The sequence below is a fragment of the Tauraco erythrolophus genome, chromosome 6 (assembly GCF_009769465.1).
Source record: "Tauraco erythrolophus isolate bTauEry1 chromosome 6, bTauEry1.pri, whole genome shotgun sequence".
Classification (NCBI taxonomy): Eukaryota; Metazoa; Chordata; class Aves; order Musophagiformes; family Musophagidae; genus Tauraco; species Tauraco erythrolophus.
The window spans coordinates 63,607,479-63,628,426 of NC_141470.1; the positions used below are offsets into that span (position 1 = coordinate 63,607,479).

A 20,948-nucleotide genomic window follows, 5' to 3' on the forward strand; every position below is an offset into this window, starting at 1 on the left:
CAGAAGCTTCCTACCAAAAGAGCTGAGGAGTGAGTGTTTTGGATGATTAAAGCAGATTGACCCTGTTAAATACAAAGTTGCCGGAAATATGCATGTGCTGGCAGTAGCAGAATCCTTTATTGTCATTATCTGAAGTATCCATCAGATAAAGACTACTTCAGAAGGCTTCTTTTTTTTCCTCCTATAGCATCGTCTAAAGTGAACATATTCAGCAGAAAAGCAGTCAGAGCTGGTCTGTGACAAGAAGGCTGGAGGGGAGGGTCAGTCTTCAAGGAGGGTAGAGAAATTCAGTACGCAGAAGAGCACGTAGTCAGCTTTGTAGCTCACCGTCTTCCTCTCGCAACTCCCTGAGGATGCTCAGATGTCTCTGCTCCCCAAAGAAAGAGCAAACCGGCTGCTTTCACTGTGCTCTCCCGGTGCCTGGGAAGGTCATCGCTGGCCCACCCCATCTGCTCCCCGGCGGCTCTTCTGGCATATCCTGCTAACCTCGTGGCCCAGGATATGCTGCAAACCCAGACGCCTTCCCTTCCTTGTGGGCCGGGGGAGAATTGGGCTTTTCCCCCAAAATTTGTATGTCTTCATCTGACCAGACCCCTTTTCGGTGCCCTTTCAGCACTTGCTTTGACACTGGTCCTTCTGACTGCTTAATGCAGGTTTCAGTCCTCAGAACTCAGGCGTATTGTGGAATGGTCCAGATTTCTTCCTGTTACCTTATTTTTTTCCCCTATAAAGACATGGTTGCCTTCACTGGCTCTATAGGAGCCACGGTACCCAACAAGCCGGTCACAGAGATCTGGAGGCGAGTATTAGACCTGTAGTTCTTGAATACTGGCTGTGCTGATGTTTAGTAATTTAGTAGCGGATGATACTAGGCATTTTAGGCAGGACTACCTAAAAAGAGCCATCGCAGCAGACCTCTGGCTGGCATCACTCCCTGCCAGCCAGACATGAGCTGGGTGTCTCCTTTCCAAAATCCTTGACACAACTTACAAGAAAAGCCACTGGCACCAGAAGCTGATTTGTCACATAAACTTAGAGCAGCGAGACTGATTGTTGTAATTAGGAATAATCTAATTCCTAAGGCAAATGGGGTGTATTTATTTCTATTTAATTAGATTCCCGCATTTCATGGACCTGCTGTGCGGGCAGGGCAGCCACCGCGCTGCAATCCGGAGGCAGCAGAGCAGTACTGGAGCTGTAGAAGGTCTCAGCAATTCTTTGCTTGATGTGAGACTAAACTTTCAGTTCTTGGTTTAATCTGCCTGACACTTTGATGTAATCACTGTTACTGTGGAATCACCTGCTAGAAAATCAGGGTAAAACTGGGCTGATTTGCTGAGGGAAAACCATTAGCCCTTTCTGAGCAGCCTGAAGGCAAAGTTGCTGAGACAGAAGCTCAGATGTGAAGGGATGGATCCCTAGAAGCGTTTAACACCCTTAACATCCTACATCCTTGTGGTTTGGGGGCAAATCTTTGCCTTTTATGTGACAGCACTCGGCTCTCCTGGGAGGTAAACCTTCGGACTGTCCACTGGCACTCCTCTCCAAGCACATCGGCATGGGCTGCTGCTGCTTCCTCCAGAGGAAGAAGAGACCAGGACTGCTGCACAAACCCTCGCAGCCCCATGCGTGGACTCTTTCTGGTCGTGCCGTGAAAAGCAAAAGCCTCAGCTGGGGCAAGTTATGGATACGCAGGTCAATGGACCTCGTCTGGGGGCTGAGCTTGGCAGGGTGCAGGAGCATCCGTCCATCCGTGAGCTGCTCCTGCCCAGACTGGTGTCAGAGCGTGGCGAGGGCACAGGCAGGTGCCTGCAGCAGCCAGGCAGGGCTACGAACACCTGGGAGCAGCACTAGCGATGCACAAGCTGGGAGCAGGAGGTAGGATCCAAACCGCTGCGTTTTTCTCAGTTACTGCCCGTTGCCGCTGTTTTTCATGTGCTGCAGAGGGACACTGCAGCCCCAGAGCTGTTTTTTTCTGCTTTTTCACCCAATTTCCCAGCTTCTGTTTATTTTTCACATGGGAGACAATGCAGCCTTTCTAAGAACACAAATGTTTCTGGCGTATCTCTCGGGTCCAGGCTTCAGATGAAACCTGATGGGACCTGATAACCCTTTTAATTTCTTCTGTGGTTGCGAGGACAGGAATTACAACATCAACAATCGTTTCTTTGCGGGAATTTTTTTCTCTTAACTTTTTCTTTTTTCCCCTAAACCTACCATGAGCCCCATCCTGCTCCCAAGAACCACATTAGCAACTAATCTTCTGAGGACTTGGAGATTACACTTGAGGAGTAATGTAAAGTGAATTTCATTAGCTGTTGTAAAACCCATCATGAATTAATGTTTGTCTTGGATTATGCAAACACTCTCTCAGAGTGCTTCCTACAGGATGGGGAGCTGCAGAGTCATTTCCCTGGACGTTGAATTGTTATGGTGAAGCTGCCTTAATTAGAAAGCACGTGGGCAAGTTTGTCTCCTAAATGCTAGCTGAATTTGGACCAAAGGGCAGACAGATCAGTGTATTTCTAATATTGATGGAGCTGTGCTCATGTTGAATCTCCCGACTAAGGCAGGAAAACTCTTGCTATGGGCTCCAATTTTTGATGTAGGAGATTCAATTCAGGGTAGAGGCCTCATGGAGTAAGAAAAAAGCAGTGTTTGAAGCTACCCAGACACAAAGACTCTGCTAAAATGGGCTGTGTTGAAATATTCAGAATTTAATAATAACTGGCTTTCAGTTGACACCTCCTGAGAGGCTGAATGGATGCATTTTACAGCTGTGGCTCACAAACCAGTTTTCCTGTGAAATCTTGACCAGAAAGGCACAGAGACGTTTTCTGTTAAAAAGAGCTTTTGAAGTCTTCAGAACCTGCTTAGTCCATAAAAGCTGGACTGGAGCGAAGCGCAGTGGGACTTTTGGAGTGTCTTGTTGAGAGCAGGATTCCCATCATCAAGCCCCTGTCCAGGGGACACTGCCTCCAACCTTTGCTGTGCCGTCCCTCTCCTAGCTGTTGAATTTGGGGTGAGCAGCCTTGGGTCAGACATCCTCCTTATTTTAAGCTGTCCTGACTTTCTCAGCCTTTCAAAGACCTCTGCGATCTTGCAGTGCTTAAAGCCCAAGTGCCACAAAGCCAGAAGACCCCGCGTGGCTGATGCACGGTGCAAGGGGCTGTCCCCAGCGCCTGCCGCCCCCACGCTCTCCATCCCACCCGCCCCAGCCAGCCTTCTTCCTCTTTTTTTCTTTTCTTTGCTCTTTTTTTTTCCCCCCTTTCCTTTGCCAGATCATTTCCCTGCTTTGATCATTTCCCTGCTCTGAGTCACGCCGGGCCAGGATTGCATTCTCGTGCTGGCTCATGACTGTGCAGTGTGGTCCAAGCCTCCCACCTTCCCAGCCCATGGAGAAGTGTCACCCTCCTAGTGACCAACAAATGACATGCAAATGCCTTCGCTGGAGGCTACAGAAAAGTCACTTGCTTGCACCTTTCCTGAAGACTGGTATTTGCATACTATTAGACACTGACATCCTCTTGAACTTTCTTAGAGCGTGCAATTTGCAGACACGCAGGGATTTAGACTTTATTGACTGAAGGTTGCTTGGCAGAGAAGGAGAAGATGAGCTGGCTGGGGAAGTGAAAGCTCATGCAGCCGGTCGAGAAGGATCCTTCCGTGCGAGAGAGACATGGGAATAATTTGGCTTCAGCTCCGAGATAGGAATTCTTTCCTCTGCCTGTTTTCTCTGTCCTCGAGGCATCCTGTGGAGGTGTTTAAAAACAAATGAAAAAAAAGTAATAAAAGGTTTTGGCTCTCATCATATCTGTTTATGTGACAGCTTCCCACTGAACAGGAAGCAAGAGAGTCTTAGAAAGTTACCACCGCACTGTCCGTGTTGCTGGGTAACGGTTTCTTCTTCTCATGTGGCCCCCAAATCATAATAATAAATTGCATCCCAAAATACTGAATGGTGCTGGAATTGCTGGTGCGGGATGGATGGAGGTGCTGCTTCTGCCAGAGCGTGTGGGTGCTGGAGCAGGGAGCGGGGAGAGCCTCCAGACCCGCCTTATGCCCCGTCAGGATTTCCATAGGATCCGGACCCAAGTCCCATTCCTTTCTGACTGGGATCAGGATGTCTCGCTAGCTCCCATGGACCTGCTCTCAACAGAAGGGACAAAGCCCTGGTGAGACCGAGGTGAAGTGTTCGCAGCCCCGTTAGCTGCAGCGTACCTGGGAGCTGGCACCTGCGCAGGGTCAGTGCTGGCTGCCGCCCGGCATCTGTCCTGCCTGAAATCCACCGCGCCTTCGAAGGCCTCTGTAGCATGCGGGGATGCTGCAGGGCTGATACCCACTGTGGCAGGCTTTTGGAATTGGGTTGGCGCTCAGACAGGTAGGGAAAGCCCGCGCCTTGCTTCTGGGCAGGTCTCCCTGGTGGCAGCGGCCGTTTCGGAAGCGAAAGTCTGACAGCTGCACCAGGCTGATGTAGACCTGGCTTACCGAGTTAAGGTAAATTGGTTATTGAGCATCTTCAGACAGTGTCAACTGTTGGGGTTTTAAACCCATTTGAAGCTGAGCTAGCGAGACTTTGACATATAAATAAGGCTTTAGATGCCACTGGAGATCTCAGCATAAACATCCTTGAGCGTCTCACTTGAGCTTGATTTGTATGTGGTACCTGTAGCAGCTTGATGATTTATTTACTTGTTTATTTACTGGCAAGGAAGAAGGCACCAGTGATTATTTTCACCGATGTAGTTAATCCTGGTGTACTCCCATCACTACCAATATGTATTGAATGGACACATTTACCCTTTGTGTAAGACATCACTCGATATCTTATAGCTTAGATTTGCCCAGGAGAGGGAAGCTGTGCTGGCACACAGTATCCTAACAGTGGTGCCTGGGACTGAATCAGGGCCATGTGTTTTTCCTTTCTTTGTAAAAGAATAAGCTACAGTGGCATTATATATCTATAAATATATATATCTATGTAATTTATTTATTTGTTTATATCGATATGGACATAGTCCTTTTTGCCTATGCACTGAAGTCCTTTTCTGGGAATGTGCTGCCAGAAGAAGCCTCTGATACAGCTGAGGATCGAGAATAACTAGATCTGAAGGCAACTGAAGCTGCTGGCTGTGGCGGAAAAAGGATGGAGCCACAGTTGATTTGCATGCTGAGCCTGAGTCGCAGCTAATTTTGCTGTAGTCTGTGGGACAAACCATGCCTTTTGTTCACACGCCTCAGTTTCCCGCTGTACTGTACCCTTACCAGCAGTTCCCCTGGGAGACTGAGTATGCTGCCAATTCCTACCAACGCTAATGGACCTACACCAAGGGGTCTGGTCAGTTTCTCAAATAGAGATTTGTGGTGTGTCCCCCCCCCTTCTTTCGGTGCGTGGAAGGATGATTTCATTAGCCTGTATGTACGCGAGCTGTTCAGACGCTGCACGGGAAAACACAATAGTACAAATGAAAGCAAGAGGAGAGGAGGAACAAACTCATCACACTGCTTGAAGTGGTTTTGCAAAGCACAAAGCCAGGATGTTGTTTCTTTTTAGTGACTTGAGTAGTCTGACATGTTGCAAAATACAAAGGCTCGGCGTATTCCCAGCGGCAGAGTGAAAACTGGAACTACCCAGAAGGAAAACCTATCATTAGCAGCCAGCCAGGCAGAACGGGCTCCCGAGTGCCAGGAACAGACACGGAAGGGAGGATGGATGAGGAGGGGCTGAGCAGCAAAAAAACAGCTTTTCTTAGGGGCAGGCAGTGGGTGCCCGGCAGCCTTGCGGAGAGAAGCGAAGGCAGCACGTGGGGTCGGGATGCTCTCAGCCTTCTTCAAAAGGCAACAAGGAGCTGCTGTTCCCCCTCCCGCCTCCCTGTCCTGCAGCATAGGCAGTGGGTCTGCTCCCAAAATATCAGAATGGTTTTGGCCTGTAATTTTTCTCCCTTTTGTTTTCACCCAGTTATACTTAGCTGCCCTGAGAAATCCCTTTTCACGTGTCCTCCCAGGTCCTTGCTGTGATCCATGTCATCCTGGAGGCGTGTGATAATTTTGACTGAAGGCTGTGCTGTGCAGCTCTGTTCTCCACAGCTTCACAGGATGGAGAAAGTATCGACGTGCCCTGATTTATCTCCCACAGATGTCATCTCCCTAGGAACTGGCTTGAAGGACAGAGGGGCACTGAAAACTGAATCAGGGAAGTGCCTGATTCAGTTTGAAAGGAGGAGGAAGTTTTATGAACTGGGTTGGACGGATGCAGGGAACATCACAGCTTTGCAAACCCAATGATCCAAAAAGCGCCGTGAACCGCGTTGTTGCTGTGACTGTGTGCAAGAGGACGAGCTTTTATGATGCCTCGATGTTTCCCAAGGGAATCACTTCAGATTAAGAGTGTTTTTACATTGATGCTTCTTTAGTTGTCATTCCCCATCAGACCTAACCAGCCTCTGAGGGTGTGAAGCAAGATGAGGAGAGGGTTTCCTTTATCAGTGAACGTCGTGTGTGGGCTGTAGGTGTCCCCACAGCAGGGCGCACAGATGTGCCGTCAGGATGTGCCCTGGGGAGCAGCACCCAGCACTGATGCTGAGCCCCTGCCTGGGGAGGGCAGACGAAGGGTGCTGCAAGCACGGTGAGACGCAGAGGCTGGGGACAATGCTTCCGTCATTGCATCCTCCTCTATGGCTTGGGCAGAAAAAAGCAAAGCTCCCCATGCCCTTCTACTGTCAGGAGGCAAGATGTATTCAGCCTTATAAGTCTCACACCTTGTGTCTTTTTGTCAGGGGACTTTCCTTTCCTCAGCCAGAGTAGTGTAACTGGCCTCTGTGGGACAGCCAGATGGACGCGTTCCGTTTTAATCCCTTATCTGTCTCGCTCTGCTGAGATTATTTACCTGCTAAATAAGCTCCTGCGGTCAGAGAGAAAAGGCGAAACTACCAGCCCTTTAAGGATGTATCTGAGCGGCTTTGCAACACTGCGCTTCATGGAAAATATGGAAAGATGTTGCATTCATAATATATCGCTCAGATCTGTGTTTGTAAACAGATTGATCACACCATCTGCAGAATCGTACTGCAGTCTCCTCCATATTTATTTATTTTCCATTTATATAGCATGGCTCCTATTTATTTTATTCTCTTATTACGATTAGATACATTAGCCATCTTTTTTCCTTCCCTCAAAAAGAGTGCGCTCTCTGCAGGAAAGAATATTTAATCAATCCAATTTGTTCATCTGAGTGCATAAAAACAGATGCCAGTACTGTTTGGGGAGGTACCTGCCTGGGATTGTTTCTCATCTCGTCACATCTGTCCAGAGCAGGTGGGGAGGAAAGGATAATTCTGAGCAAATCTGCCAGTAAACAGGATGCCTTGTCGGAATTTCCTATCTCCTGTTGCACCGGTTGAGCTTAATTTTCAGAAATCTGCTAAGTCTAAGGTCAATAATGCTGTTATAATCTCTCGAACTTTCTGTAGCTGATATGATACAACATGAAGTATTTATACAATTGGGAGTAAAAAGCCAGCCTGCTTTGTTATCTGGTTTGATAAGAAACGTTTAGTCATATGCAAATAAAAAAAAGTGATTTCCTGAGTATAAAAAGAAGTCACACTGAGAGAGAAGGAGCTTGCGGTCGGCAGCCACTTCTGCAGCCCCTCGGCTGAATGGCTCGAGCCCTGGCACAGCTCCAGGCAGGGCAGAGCCTGGGCATGAGCCAGGGGGACAGTATTCCTCCAGCGGCCGCTCCTGCAGGCTTCCCCGGCCGGACCACAGGGCTCTTCTGTGCACACACAGAGCCCAAAACCAGATTCTTTCCTTGGTGCACGCTTTCACTTTGGGAAAGAGTCTGGGTTACAGCCAAGAGCCAAGGGGAGGGATGACTCCCACCCGGTGAGCCAGGGCTCGGCCCCCGCCGCCAGCGCTTGGCTTTGTGCCCATCCCATGTGCAGGAGTGAAAAATCCGGGACAGTTGATTCCTCCTCCCAGGCAGGAGGCTGAGGGGTCTTGGGTCTTCAGGGAAGCCAGAAACCACCACAGAACAGAGCTGGACCGGATGAGCTGTGCTCCACCCTAGTCAGATGGTCCTCAGCAGTGTTCTGCCCTGAAGGTCTGGCCTTGACCCCTGGCACTGGAAGAGGACCCCTGGGCTCGATGCACAGCACGGGGCAGGATTTGACCGCAACTCCTTAGGAGCACCTCTCCAGCCCCATGACTGTAAATTCACTCTGGTGAGAGGTGTAGGATGCTGCCCCAGCACCTGTGACCCTGGGGCAGGACACTTTTGCTTCTCTCCCTTCAGGGAGGGAGGATTTCTCATCTCCTTCACATTGAGCCTAACCCAGATTCCTGGGTTTGAGACCAGAGAAGTGACTGGGGGTGACTAAGTCCACCAGGAATTTTACCAGGAGTGAGTAAGGGCTCTGGGCTGCAGACAGTGATGACAAATCTTAGAAATTCAAGCCTGTACTTTGGCAAGAGGGTTTATTGTTTTGGTTTCCTTTTTTATATGGTCCTTTTAATTACTTTTCAGCTGTACTCTGTGTTCTCAGATGGTATATTCACAACTTCACGTTTTTTGATCGTGACCATCATTTTTTCAGATAACAGAACAGTGAACAACTGGGCACTTGGCCAGTTCTTTAGCCTTTGAAGCAAAAGGAAACTCTGCAAGAGGGTGTCTCCGAAGCTCTCTAAAAGGATTTTCTGTGGCCATATCCCCAAACTCCACTACCCCTTTGACTCTTACCTGGCACCACCTTTGGTGCTGAGCTGAGTGCCCCTGCCAGAGAGTCCCACCATCACCTTGCCCCAGGGTGTTTGTTTGAGCTCTCTCAAATAGGCCATCCCACTGCACTTTCTGTCTTTCCAAGAGGCACTTCAGACCTGTAATATCATGCCCTAAACGCCTACCACAAATTAGTGAGCAAACTTTTTGGCTTTGTGTTTGCTAAAGGGGAGACTGCCAAAACAAGACTTTCGGGTAAACCAGAAGCCATGGGGCTCTGCTGCGGCAAAGCAGTCAGGACCTTTCTCAACAGTGCAATCCCCAGAAAAAAATCACAAGGCAGGTTTTAAAATGATGAGATTATTTTCAATCATTGTCCTTTGTCTTTGATTCTGGCAAATAAAACCTTTCAGAGACTTTCAGTTTAGATTTTTCAAGCCTTTTCCCTACACGCTGCGGAGCTAGAGACTCTTGTGCTGGAGCTGCTAAGGGAAAGTAAGACTCTCCTATAATCCCTTCAGTCTCCCAAGTGCTGGGTTTTGGTGGCCAGCTGGCCCCCAGATTATTTTGAGCCTCACCAGCCCAGGGAAACAGGGGTCCTGGTGGCACAGCTGGGAGGGGAGGTAGCATTAGCAGCTGGCTTTGGGTCCAGCAGCCAGCCCCAGGTTTGTCCCCACTCTGTGGGACAACTGTCCTCTCTGGGAACAATTCAGCCTTGAAACGATTGCATTTGGAAAGGACTTGTGTTGTATTAACTTCATCACTGCAGGTCTGAAAAATGAGGATCTTACCTAAACCCATAAAATTTGGCACCAAGGGTTAATTAGACTTGGCTTTGCTGTTTCTCTGTGCTGAATCAGCTCCTCGCCCTCCTTGCTGCTAACAGTATGGCTGAGACAGGCCATGTCCTCTGGGGACATGGGCCCTGAAGAGATGCTCCCCATCTCCGAAAAGACATGCTGCTGTTTTCCTAGCCTCCCGCTGCTGTCCCTCTGCTTGCAACCTGTTGGGCTCTCACATTATCACGCATGAGCACCACATTTTGCAAAAATGTTTACTATTACAGCAGACAGGAAGAGATTGTGTGAGTACTATAAAACTAACCTCCACAGCAGTCAAAAGAAACAAAAGCAAAAAAATGACAGGGTAATCAGATGCTCTTATGAGCAGGATATGCTCAAAATTACTCCTCCATCCCATTACAAATCCTTAGAAACTGCAGAGCCTCTCCAGCGCAGCGAGATTTTAAAGTAGTTTAATGGACATAAGGAGTTCAGAGCTGGTAATGCTGCTTTCAACTTCATGCTTTCGTTGCATGAAAAGCAGTGGCTATTGACTGGTGTAAATTGGCTACTTTGAAAGCTATGTATTTGCTGGCTTAGATGTGCTAAGAGTCTCTTTACAGAGTTTTCAGGGCCTGAATGTAATGTGTGTGATTACGGAGGGGATATATTGAGTTTCTTCAACAGAGGACTAGTTTCAGTGTGTGCCCTGCATGCTGGAGGGCTGGCCTAGGACCCAGGACCTGCTGCAGTTGAGCTCCACGTCCCAACTGCTAGGAGGCAAACCAGGGCTGCCGGAGGGTTGGTGGTCAGTCCAGACAAACTTCTCACTTTGTCTTTTCTTTTTCTTTCAGGACAAACCGTTCACGATGTCAATCAAAAAGGAAAGTGCCCACAAGAAGTGGGCTGTCCTGAAGGAGAAACTCGGACCTCAGGAGACTGACCAGTCAGAGGCCAACCTGGAAAATGCAGAGCCGGAGCTGTGCATCCGTCTCTTGCAAATGCCATCAGTGGTGAACTACTCTGGGCTGAAGAAGCGGCTGGACAGCAGCGATGGTGCCTGGATGGTCCAGTTCCTGGAGCTGTGTGGGCTGGACCTCCTCCTGGAGGCCCTGGACAGGCTGTCCGGGCGAGGAGTGGCCAGGATTTCTGATGCTTTGCTTCAGCTCACCTGTATCAACTGTGTGCGAGCGGTCATGAACTCCCGCAAAGGCATCGAATACATTGTGAGCAACGAGGGCTACATCAGAAAACTCTTCCAAGGTGAGAAGACATCTTCCTGCTTCACCCATCACATGGGGCATGGGGGGGGACTTTTCTGTTGCTTATCCTCCTGCCCAGCACCAGGCTTCTTGCAAGCTATCAATCGCAACTGATTAATGAAAGAGATCGTTTTCTTCTTTAAAATAATATTGCTTGGAAATGGCGCTGCCTTTGCCACTCAGTGCTATTTAGATGGGCTCATTTCCACACAAATGTCTTCACAGTTCACAGAGAAGCTAGAGGTAAACCCAGCCTTAGCTGTACGCAGGCATGAGAAGTCCTCCACCCTTCAGCTGTCAGCAGATATTTGCTATTTAGTCTTTCTAAGCCCCAAGGGCAGAGGGAGAGGAATTGAAAGGGCTTGGAGACTGATAGCATGTACAGAAGAGGGAAGGTGGCATGGTTTAGACTCATAAGAGCCCGTTCTCTGTGCTCCTTAGTCTGTTCTTTCTGGAAGGTGCTAGGTAATACCACTCACTTTCTCCTGCCATTCACTTGGCTTGTCGTTAGGTATGAAACTTATCAAGACATCTCCTAGGACTTACTGTACAGCACTTAATGATGGTGTTGCTGGGAGGATAACCTCTGTGCTGCTCCACAGAGCTGGGATCACAGCTGTGCCCAGAAACCCTTAGTAATAGCTCTTTAAAATGCATTTAGTCTCAAAGCTAGCTTGCTTCCCTCTTCAGTTTGGAAGTTCTCTTCCTTCCTTTCCACTCTGTATTTTCTTAACCAGTGTGAAATGCAGAGGTGGTGTTTTTGTGCTGTGAAAAACAAGGGGGTAGTCTGGGCTTTTCAGCAGTTGAGCTTCTTTGTGCGCTAATAAAGTGAAAATAAGATAGTCTAATCCACTCCCTCCCAGCTCCCAGGGCTCACAGAGAAAGAGTAGCGGAAAAAAGGGAGTGCATGGGGACTGGTTAGAACAATTGGCTTACATGATACGCATATTGGGTGTTTCTGCGCTAAAAATAAGACTCATTAATTGAGGAAAATGGTGCATTTGCTGTTCTAGGAAGTACCCGTATGTGAAAATGGGAAATAAAATGTGTGACTGTGAATGCTGAGATCTTGGCTGCTGTTGCAGCTTGCCACTGGTACATGGAAGAGATGAACAACTACAAGCCGCACCAAAATGCCAGTAGGGTACCTGTAGCATTTACTGTTCTCACTAGAAGTTACTATGACGTAATGCTATTGGGATAGGATATCTGTACATTGGGATATTTCTCTTCCCATCTTCCATGTAGTTGCTCTACTCCTTCAGTCTTTTTTCTACCACTCGTCATAAGCCATGTAGCAGAAGACACTGAGATTCAGAACATTAATGTCATTATAAATTCTGGTTTGTTTTGTTTTGTTTTTCCTCTAGCACTTGACACAACTAATGTCATGGTCAAAAAGCAAGTATTTGAGCTCCTGGCTGCACTGTGCATATATTCATCAGCTGGTCATGCTTTGGCTTTGGATGCCCTGGACCATTACAAGGCAAGTGTTGGGCTGCAGCAGGAGGTACAGCTCTGCTCTGATCCATGCAGGTAGATCCATGTACCACAAAAAAAGGGCTGGGAATGAAGGTCATTTTGCATCATTTTGATAAGAGAGGCAGGGATTTACAAGGTGAAAATTGTAGGAAATTTGGCCTGGTCAGCCTAAGTCCACGGTGCTGTCTGGACAGACCAACCACAAGGTCCTTTCTGGCAGGAAAAGCACTACCAGATTAGCAAAATAGGTGGTGCCACATCCATGGGTTTCACTGGCCACAAACTCAGGTGCATCAGTTATCAGAAAGCATCAAGAGATCCAAGAGGAGTTTCACTGACTTTCTCGGCCAAACAAGCCCTGCTCTGTAATGGAGGAGTGCTGCTTATACTTATATCTTACCACCCTATAGAGGGTGGAAACAAGGACAAGTAGCCTGGGAGGAATACAGAGAAATTGTCCGAGCAGCCAGAGATCAGGTTAGGAAAGCTAAAGCCCTGATAGAATTAAATCTGGCCAGGGACATCAAGGGCAACAAGAAAAACTTCTATAGATATGTCAGTGATAAAAGGAAGACTAGAGAAAATCTGGGCCCTCTCCAGAAGGAAATGGAAGACCTGGTTACCCGGGATATGGAGAAGTCTGAGGTACTCAATGACTTCTTTGTCTCAGTCTTCACTGGCAAGAGCTCCAGCCGCACTGCCCAAGTCACAGAGGGCAAAGGCAGGGACTGGGAGAATAACGAACCACCCACTGTAGGAGAAGATCAGGTTCGAGACCATCTAAAGAACCTGAAGGTGGACAAGTCCATGGGACCTGATGAGATCCATCCACAGGTCCTGAGGGAACTGGCAGATGAAGTTGCTAAGCCACTATCCATCATATTTGAGAAATTGTGGCACTTCAGTGAAGTTCCCACCAACTGGAAAAGTGGAAATATAGCCCCCATCTTTATAAAGAGAAAAAAGGAAGACTTGAGGAACTACAGGCCAGTCAGTCTCACCTCTGTGCCTGGCAAGATCATGGAGTAGATCCTCCTGAAAACCATTCTAAGGCATATGGGAAAAAAAGGAGGTGATTGGTGACAGCCAACATGTCTTCACTAAGGGCAGATCGTGCCTGACAAATTTGGTGGCCTTCTGCAGTGGGGTTACAGCATTTGTGGATAAGGGAAGAGCAACTGACATCACCTACCTGGACTTCTGCAAAGCATTTGACACTGTCCCGCATGACATCCTTGTCTCTAAATTGGAGAGACATGGGTTTGACAGATGGACCACTCGGTGGATAAGGAATTGGCTGGATGGTCGCACTCAGAGAGTTGGTCAACGGCTCGACGTCCAATGGAGGCCAGTGACGAGTTGCATTACTCAGGGGTTTGTATTGGGGCTGGTGCTGTTTAACATCTTTGTCAGCGACATGGACAGTGGGATGGAGTTGCACCCTCAGCAAGTTTGCTGACACCAAGCTGTGTAGTTGACAACGCTGGAGGAAAGGGATGCCATCCAGATGGACCTCGACAGGCTTGAGAGGTGGACCTGTGCAAACCTTATGAAGTTCAACAAGGCCAAGTGCAAGGTCCTGCACGTGGGTTGGGGCAATCCCAAGCACAAGTACAGGCTGGGTGGAAAATGGATTGAGAGCAGTCCTGAGGAAAAGGACTTGGGAGTGCTGGTCGATGAGAAGCTCAACATGAGCTGGCAATGTGCACTTGCAGTCCAGAAAGCCAACCGTATCCTGGGCTGCATCAAAAGAAATGTGATCAGCAGGTCAAGGGAGGTGATTCTGCCCCTCTACTCTGCTCTTGTGAGACTCCACCACTGTGTTCAGCTGTGAGGTCCCTCACATAAGAAGAACATGGAGCTGTTGGAACGTGTCCATAGGAGGGCTATGAAGCTGATCCGAGGGCTGGAGCACCTGTCCTATGAAGACAGGCTGAGAGTTGAGGTTGTTCAGCCTGGAGAAGAGAAAGCTCCAGGAAGACCTTCTAGCAGCCTTCCAGTACCTAAAGGGACCTACAAGAAAGCTGGAGAGGGACTTTTTACAAGGACGTGTAGTGATAGGACAAGGGGCAATGGCTTTAAACTGAAAGAGGGGAGATTTCCATTCATCTAAGGAAGAACTTCTTCACTCTGAGGGTGGTGAGGCACTGGAACAGGTTGTGCAGAGAAGTAGTGGAGGCCTTACCCCTGGAAGTGTTCAAGGCCAGATTGGATGAGGCTTGAGCAACCTGATCTAGTGGAAGATGTCCCTGCCCATGGCAGGAGGGTTGGAAACAGATGATCTTTAAGGTCCCTTCCAACCCAAACCATTCTATGATTCTTCGTATCTTGTGCACAGTGGTATAAACTGAGAAGTTTTAAGATGCTAATTTCATGTAAGATCCTGCACCAAAGTGATAGATGTTTCTGACCTGTCTAGAAATATCACTTGTGTTGTTAACAGAGTGTAAAGAACCAGCAGTATCGATTCAGCATCATAATGAACGAGCTCTCCAGCACGGATAATGTGCCGTACATGGTGACACTGCTGAGTGCTATCAATGCCATCATACTGGGGAAAGAAGAGCTAAGAACAAGGACACAAATCAGAAACGAGTTCATAGGTAAGGATGTTTGTTGCACCTAACTTTCTCTGGAAAAAATTAGCTGCCAAGCAGTTTTATTTTCAGATGTGTCCTTGAGGTGACTAAAGAGGGCTGGGGAGCAGAACTGCGAATATTAAAAGCAGACTCCTTTTTTTTTTCTTTTGGTCTCTATTCTTTTCAACAACCTTTCTGTAACCAGGTTTTTTTTTAACTTTGCTGTTTTCCCATAGCTTTGATCTTTTCTGGAAGCCCAGGAGCACTGTATCCCTTGAGCTTCTTCAATAAATTTCTGTAACCAGCCATCTTATGTAGACATATCTCCGTATGTTGCAGCGCCTCATAAGAGTAGATAAGGTTTTGTTGCCCTGTATCTACTCAGCTGAGCCACAGAAGCTGCCCTGTGATTCAGAAATACTTTGGAACTGCTTGAATACCAGGGGTCTAGGTGCCATTCTTAGTATTCACCTCACATAACATGCGCATCCGAGTTGGTGAGCCTGGGCTCTGTTTCTCTCTGTGGAGAGAAAGGAACATTTGGCTGCACCATTCATCTGACTGATTGTAAGTGTCTGAGTTGGAATGAGATAACTCGTGCCCCAGAAGTGCCTGTGTCCCTCAGTACCTCCAGGGGGATGCTGCAGTGGTTCACGCAGCTGCAGACACATGTACCGTGGGTCTTTTCATTTATCAGAGGACTCTACCCACTTTGACAGATCCATCTGAAGATATTTTCACTTTTTCTCTCCGCAAAAAGTGTTTATGAACATAACATTATATAAAGATCATAGTAGATCAGTGCCCAGTGGGTCATAATGCCAATATCTCTCACTTTTTTGTTCTCCCAGGGCTTCAGCTGTTGGATATTTTAGACAAGCTAAGGTAAGGATCACTCTTTAAATTTTCTTTTAGAAATGAGATTCACAGTGTGCACCCGTTACACGGGAATTGGAAGCATTAGGCGAGCATTAAGATGCTCTCGCCAACCACAGTGTCATGGGGACAGCTGTTGGCGCAGATGGCATTGACAGAGGCTCTGGGCACAGATGGAGCAAGGCTCAGTGATGTCCTCATTAAGGCTGCGTTTCAGACCAAACCTGAAGTGATGCTGGGGGCTCACTGAGCAGCTTGCTGTATCCAGACCCCTTCACTGCTGGTGTTGGTCCCAGAAGCATCCAGCTGAGACACTTTACTAGTGCATATCTGGACATCCCTGTCTTCGCAGTTTCTTAATTTAAAAATTATGTTCTGTCAGTTATCCAGTAATTGGAATTGCTCCGTTCAACCCCATAAAATTTAGGGAAGAGAAGATCTTTCAATACTGCCAACTAGCAAGGGTAGAGTTCCTGCACTAAGTGGTCTCAAGAGTGCTGAAAATGTTGGGTTTAGAGTGTTTGGGTGTTTTTTAATCCAATTTTGAGTAACAAAGAAGAAAGTTTTTCAAACAGAAATATCACTGGAATATTTTCAGTTTGTCTTGATTCTAAAATAAAAAAGAAGAAGGTGGCCCAGTTTCCAAAGAGGTGGAAGTGCTACTCTGTTATTACAGCTCCAAGAAGTCCATACCAAGCATACACTGGGCCAGGTTATGCCTTGAAAAGTCCCATTCATTTGTATGTGTCAACTGTAGAAAGAGATATGTTCAGTTCAAGAAAGGACACACTAATTGCATTTGATCCTTTATAAATAAGGTAGAGTTGGGTACTTTCAACACCAACTGGCTGAGTCTGAGAGGCAAAGAGGTAAAAAGCCATTTAAACAATCATCTGAAAATCAGTGAAGGGCTCTCCGGTGAAAATGAATGCTGTAATATTGCAGAGACATAGAGGAGGAAGATCTGCTTATCCAGTGTGATACATTTGAGGAGTTCAAGATAGAAGATGATGAGGAATTATTGAAGATATGTGATGGGATAAACATGAATGATCATCATGAGGTCTTTTCATCTCTCTTCAATAAAGTAAGTAGGCCCTCACGTGGGGCGCAAAGTCATGCAATGGCAAAATTAACACACTTTGCTTGGAACCAGCCTTGCTGTGACAGAAAGCTGCCCTGTGTTCCAGGTGAGCCGCTCTCCAGTCTCCATCCAGCTGCTGTCCATCCTTCAGAGCCTGCTGCACTTGGAACCATCTCATCACTCCAGCCTCCTGCTGTGGGAGTCCTTGGATGCAGTAGTGAACAGAGCCCTTTTGCTCGCGAATGACAGTAAGAATGGCATATCCATCCAGCCTTGCACTCTCCTCTTGTTTTCCCTCGTCCCACCCAGTGCCGACAAAAGTCCTTCCCACATGCACAAGAATTAATCTTTGGGACTTGCTAAGAGCTGAACAGTAGCTGGGACAAAGCCACACCTGCTGCACAAGGTCAAGTCTTGATGCCAAGCCCCAGCCATACGGATGCCAGTGAGAGCTGGCCACATTCAGCAGCGGGCTCTGGAGTCACGGTCTTGCTTTAATGGTTAAGTCCTGAGCTTTGGGTCATGGGAGTCAATGGGAGTCTGTCCTTGTTGGCATCCTGCCACTGGTGCTGTCTAGTCTTACTGGCAGGCATGCTCAAAACAGTGTTTATGGGCCAGGACCATGGCAAGGAAATTGCCTGGAAGCTAAAAGTGCAGTTGTGTAAAGTGACATCAGCGAGTGGGCTCTGTGGCTCCAGATCTGCTGCTTGGCGGGGGTTGAATAGCATGAACCAACCTTTGGGCCCCATACCCTTCTCTGACTTCGACTCATTTCTCTAGTCCAAGGGAACACAGTTGAGGAAGTCATCGAGAGGCTGCTGTCTATCAAGAAACATCCAAACAAGCAAAAGCGAGCTGAAAATCAGCCGTCCGGGAATGCGAATGGAGGCATCCAGGCTGAGCTAGAGCCATGTGCACGTGCAACTCAGAGCTCAGTGGGATCATCAAACCCCTCCAAGGCACCAGCATCTCTCTCAGGGCCACCCATCAATGAAAAGAAGATCTCATCCTCCCAGCTTACAGCCTACTCTGCTTCACCGGAGACATCTAACCCTTCACCCAACACTGCTCCTGCCCTGCCACCTCCACCCCCACCACCTCCACTCCCTCCCTCTGAGACAGCAGCCATGACCCCCATGTCCCCCATGTTGAATGCACCTCCAGCCCCTCCACCCCCTAGCATCCCCTCACCTCCACCCCCATTGCCCGGAATGGGGGGTGTCCCTCCGCCTCCACCCCCATTGCCTGGAATGGTGGGTGTCCCTCCGCCTCCACCCCCATTGCCCAGCATGGGGGGCATTCCTCCCCCTCCACCTCCATTACCTGGCATGGGAGGCATCCCACCCCCTCCACCCCCATTGCCCGGCATGGTGGGCATCCCTCCTCCACCCCCATTGCCCAGCATGGGTGGCATCCCTCCCCCTCCACCCCCATTACCCGGCATGGGTGGCATCCCTTCCCCTCCACCTCCATTGCCTGGCATGGCAGGAGATCAAATAGAATCTGTGGTGGCCTCCCAATTCAGCTGCCCTCTAGGCTTGGCCAGGCCTCCCCGCAAGACAGCGAAGACACCAACATTGAGAATGAAGAAGCTGAACTGGCAGAAGCTGCCCTCCAACGTGGTGAGAGGTGGGTGCTTCTGGCATAGAGTCATTGCTGCTTTAGGGGTGACCCACGGGAGAAAACGCTATCTTTGAGTTTGTCAAATGCAGTTGACTCCATTTAGATACAGAACTTCCCTGATTTCCATTATATCTGACTTGCAGAGCTTAAATAAATAAAAGTGGCATGAAACTACTATTATAATATAATAACCATTCCAACTAAATCAGTAGTTTGGAATAGCTTTTTTATAACTAAAACACTTTGAAATTAAAAGAAAGGGGAAAGATGAGAGTATTTCCCTAATCCACCATGACATGCATTAGGCTTGAGTTCTCAACAGGCTCTGATCTGGGTTCCCCAGATTTTCATTCTCCAGTTCATCTATACTTGCATCTGGATATATTAAAGTCATGACTAAGAGTGCAGGTAAGGATCACATCACAGTTCAAGAGGACACAGAAAGAATTGGAGAGCTGTGAGAATCATTGACTTGTATCTTGGGAGTACTGGTGGACGAGAAGCTCAATATGAGCCGGCAATGTGCTCTTGCGGCCCAGAAGGCCAACCGCATCCTGGGCTGCATCAAGAGGAGCGTGGCCAGCAGGTCAAGGGAGGTGATTCTCCCCCTCTACTCTGCCCTCGTGAGACCTCACTTGGAGTATTGCGTCCAGTTCTGGAGCCCCCAACACAAGAAGGACATGGACCAGTTGGAGAGGGTCCAGAGGAGGGCCACGAAGATGATAAGAGGGCTGGAGCACCTTTCCTATGAGGACAGGCTGAAAGAGTTGGGGCTGTTCAGCCTGGAGAAGAGGAGGCTCCGGGGTGACCTTATAGCGGTCTTCCAGTACCTCAAGGGGGCCTACAAGAAAGATGGGGAGAGGCTGTTCAGGAGGGCCAGTTGTGATAGGACAAGGGGTAATGGTTTTAAAATAGAGGGAGGTAGATTCAGGTTGGATATTAGGAAAAAATTTTTTACCGTGAGAGTTGTAGAACACTGGAACAGGTTGCCCAGAGAGGTGGTGGATGCTCCATCCCTGGAGACGTTCAAGGCCCGGTTGGATGAGGCCCTGAGCAACCTGATCTAGTTGGAGATATCCCTGTTCCTTGCAGGGGGGTTGGACTAGATGACCTTTGAAGGTCCCTTCCAGCCCTAACGATTCTATGATTCTATGATTCTATGATCTTGATTTTTGGGTCACGTTTCCCTGTCCTAGTGAATCCAAAGAGCACCATGAAATGTGAGAAGAAGCCAGGACAGGCAACGTCAGCTTTGTCCTAGACGAGCAAGGCATCCACTGCATGGAAGTTGACATAGGTGAATCATAGAATCATAGAATGGTTAGGGCTGGAAGGGACCTTCAAAGGTCATCTAGTCCAACCCCCCTGCAAGGAACAGGGACATCTCCAACTAGATCAGGTTGCTCAGGGCCTCGTCCAACCTGGCCTTGAACGTCTCCAGTTTAAGTTTAACGTCTCCAGTGAAGTTTAAATAAGGCGTGTTTTCAATCACAGGAGCAGTTAATTGTTGGGATTATTTCAGTGGAGACTTCTACAGGCATGTTTGAGTGATTATTTTTTGTTTTCAAAAAGATGTGTAAGAAAGTGCAGTGGATTTAATTCAAGCAGTCCTATAGCCAGCATTGTACCAGGAGGCTCGATTATAAAATGAAAAATGGAGGAAGGCCACAGTCAGAAAATGTCCAGGTTGTAGTCAGTCCCTCAGCTAGCATGCAAGGAAACAAAAATTACATCAGCCATGGGACTAGAAAAGAAATGGCTGAGGTCCTCATGCTGATCCAGTTTGCCTTCCGCAGAGGAGAATGCAGTTGTATAGGGAGGGATGGGGCTGTACGGCTGGCCTCTGTGTGCCCAGTGCTGCATCCCCTTACCAGCACATCTCAGGGTAAAGCACCAGGTTCAATTACCCTTCAGGCCCTTTGGATCCTGCCTGTGCGACTTGTTCCTCCTAAATAATAGCATTTGTTCAGGACTAATATGTTTTTTCTTACTTCATTCATCTTCTGAGAAGTGTCCTTTCTAGCAACTTGCATTGCATCGAAAGCCAAGAGCTTTCAGCTGTCCCTGTAGCCAGTCTGAACATCTCGTCTTTTTTCAGAAAGTCACTCAATGTGGGCTTCGGTGAGCAGCAGCAGCGAGGAAACGATAGAACCCAATTACACAAGCATAGAGCAGCTGTTTTGCTTTCCACAACCAACCCCCAAGGAGAAGACAGCTGCACCAGTGAAAGCAGAACCGAAGGAGGTGAGGAGATCCCTCTCGTTCTTTCACATAAAGATCACTACAGACAGCTCATCTAATACAAGATGTCTTCTTTTTCTTTAATGAAGATCACATTTTTGGACTCCAAGAAAAGTCTCAATTTGAACATATTTTTGAAGCAATTTAAATGGTAAGATACAGCCAATTTTCGTGACAGTTGACAAAACTGAGCAAGTTTTGCGTAGTATCTGGAAGATCCTCAAGAAATCTATTCTAGCCAATGTGCTTTGGTCGTCTATGTTACTGAAACATCTGAGCATTTCCCAATTTCTCCTATAC

The 20,948-nt window shown here is 48.0% G+C and overlaps 1 protein-coding gene across 2 annotated transcripts in view; it reads left to right on the plus strand.

The window, feature by feature from the left end:
* INF2 (inverted formin 2) overlaps window positions 1-20,948 on the plus strand; it is a 42,921-nt gene that overhangs the window by 7,918 nt on the left and 14,055 nt on the right. For both annotated transcript variants that reach the window (XM_086613144.1, XM_086613143.1), the window contains exons 2-10: window positions 10,356-10,764; window positions 12,134-12,249; window positions 14,689-14,848; window positions 15,676-15,709; window positions 16,646-16,787; window positions 16,891-17,032; window positions 17,565-18,413; window positions 20,506-20,651; window positions 20,738-20,799. In XM_086613144.1, coding sequence (XP_086469270.1) covers window positions 10,371-10,764; window positions 12,134-12,249; window positions 14,689-14,848; window positions 15,676-15,709; window positions 16,646-16,787; window positions 16,891-17,032; window positions 17,565-18,413; window positions 20,506-20,651; window positions 20,738-20,799 — 2,045 coding nt within the window. In that variant the 5' untranslated portion in view covers window positions 10,356-10,370. The remainder of the gene's footprint in view (window positions 1-10,355; window positions 10,765-12,133; window positions 12,250-14,688; window positions 14,849-15,675; window positions 15,710-16,645; window positions 16,788-16,890; window positions 17,033-17,564; window positions 18,414-20,505; window positions 20,652-20,737; window positions 20,800-20,948) is intronic.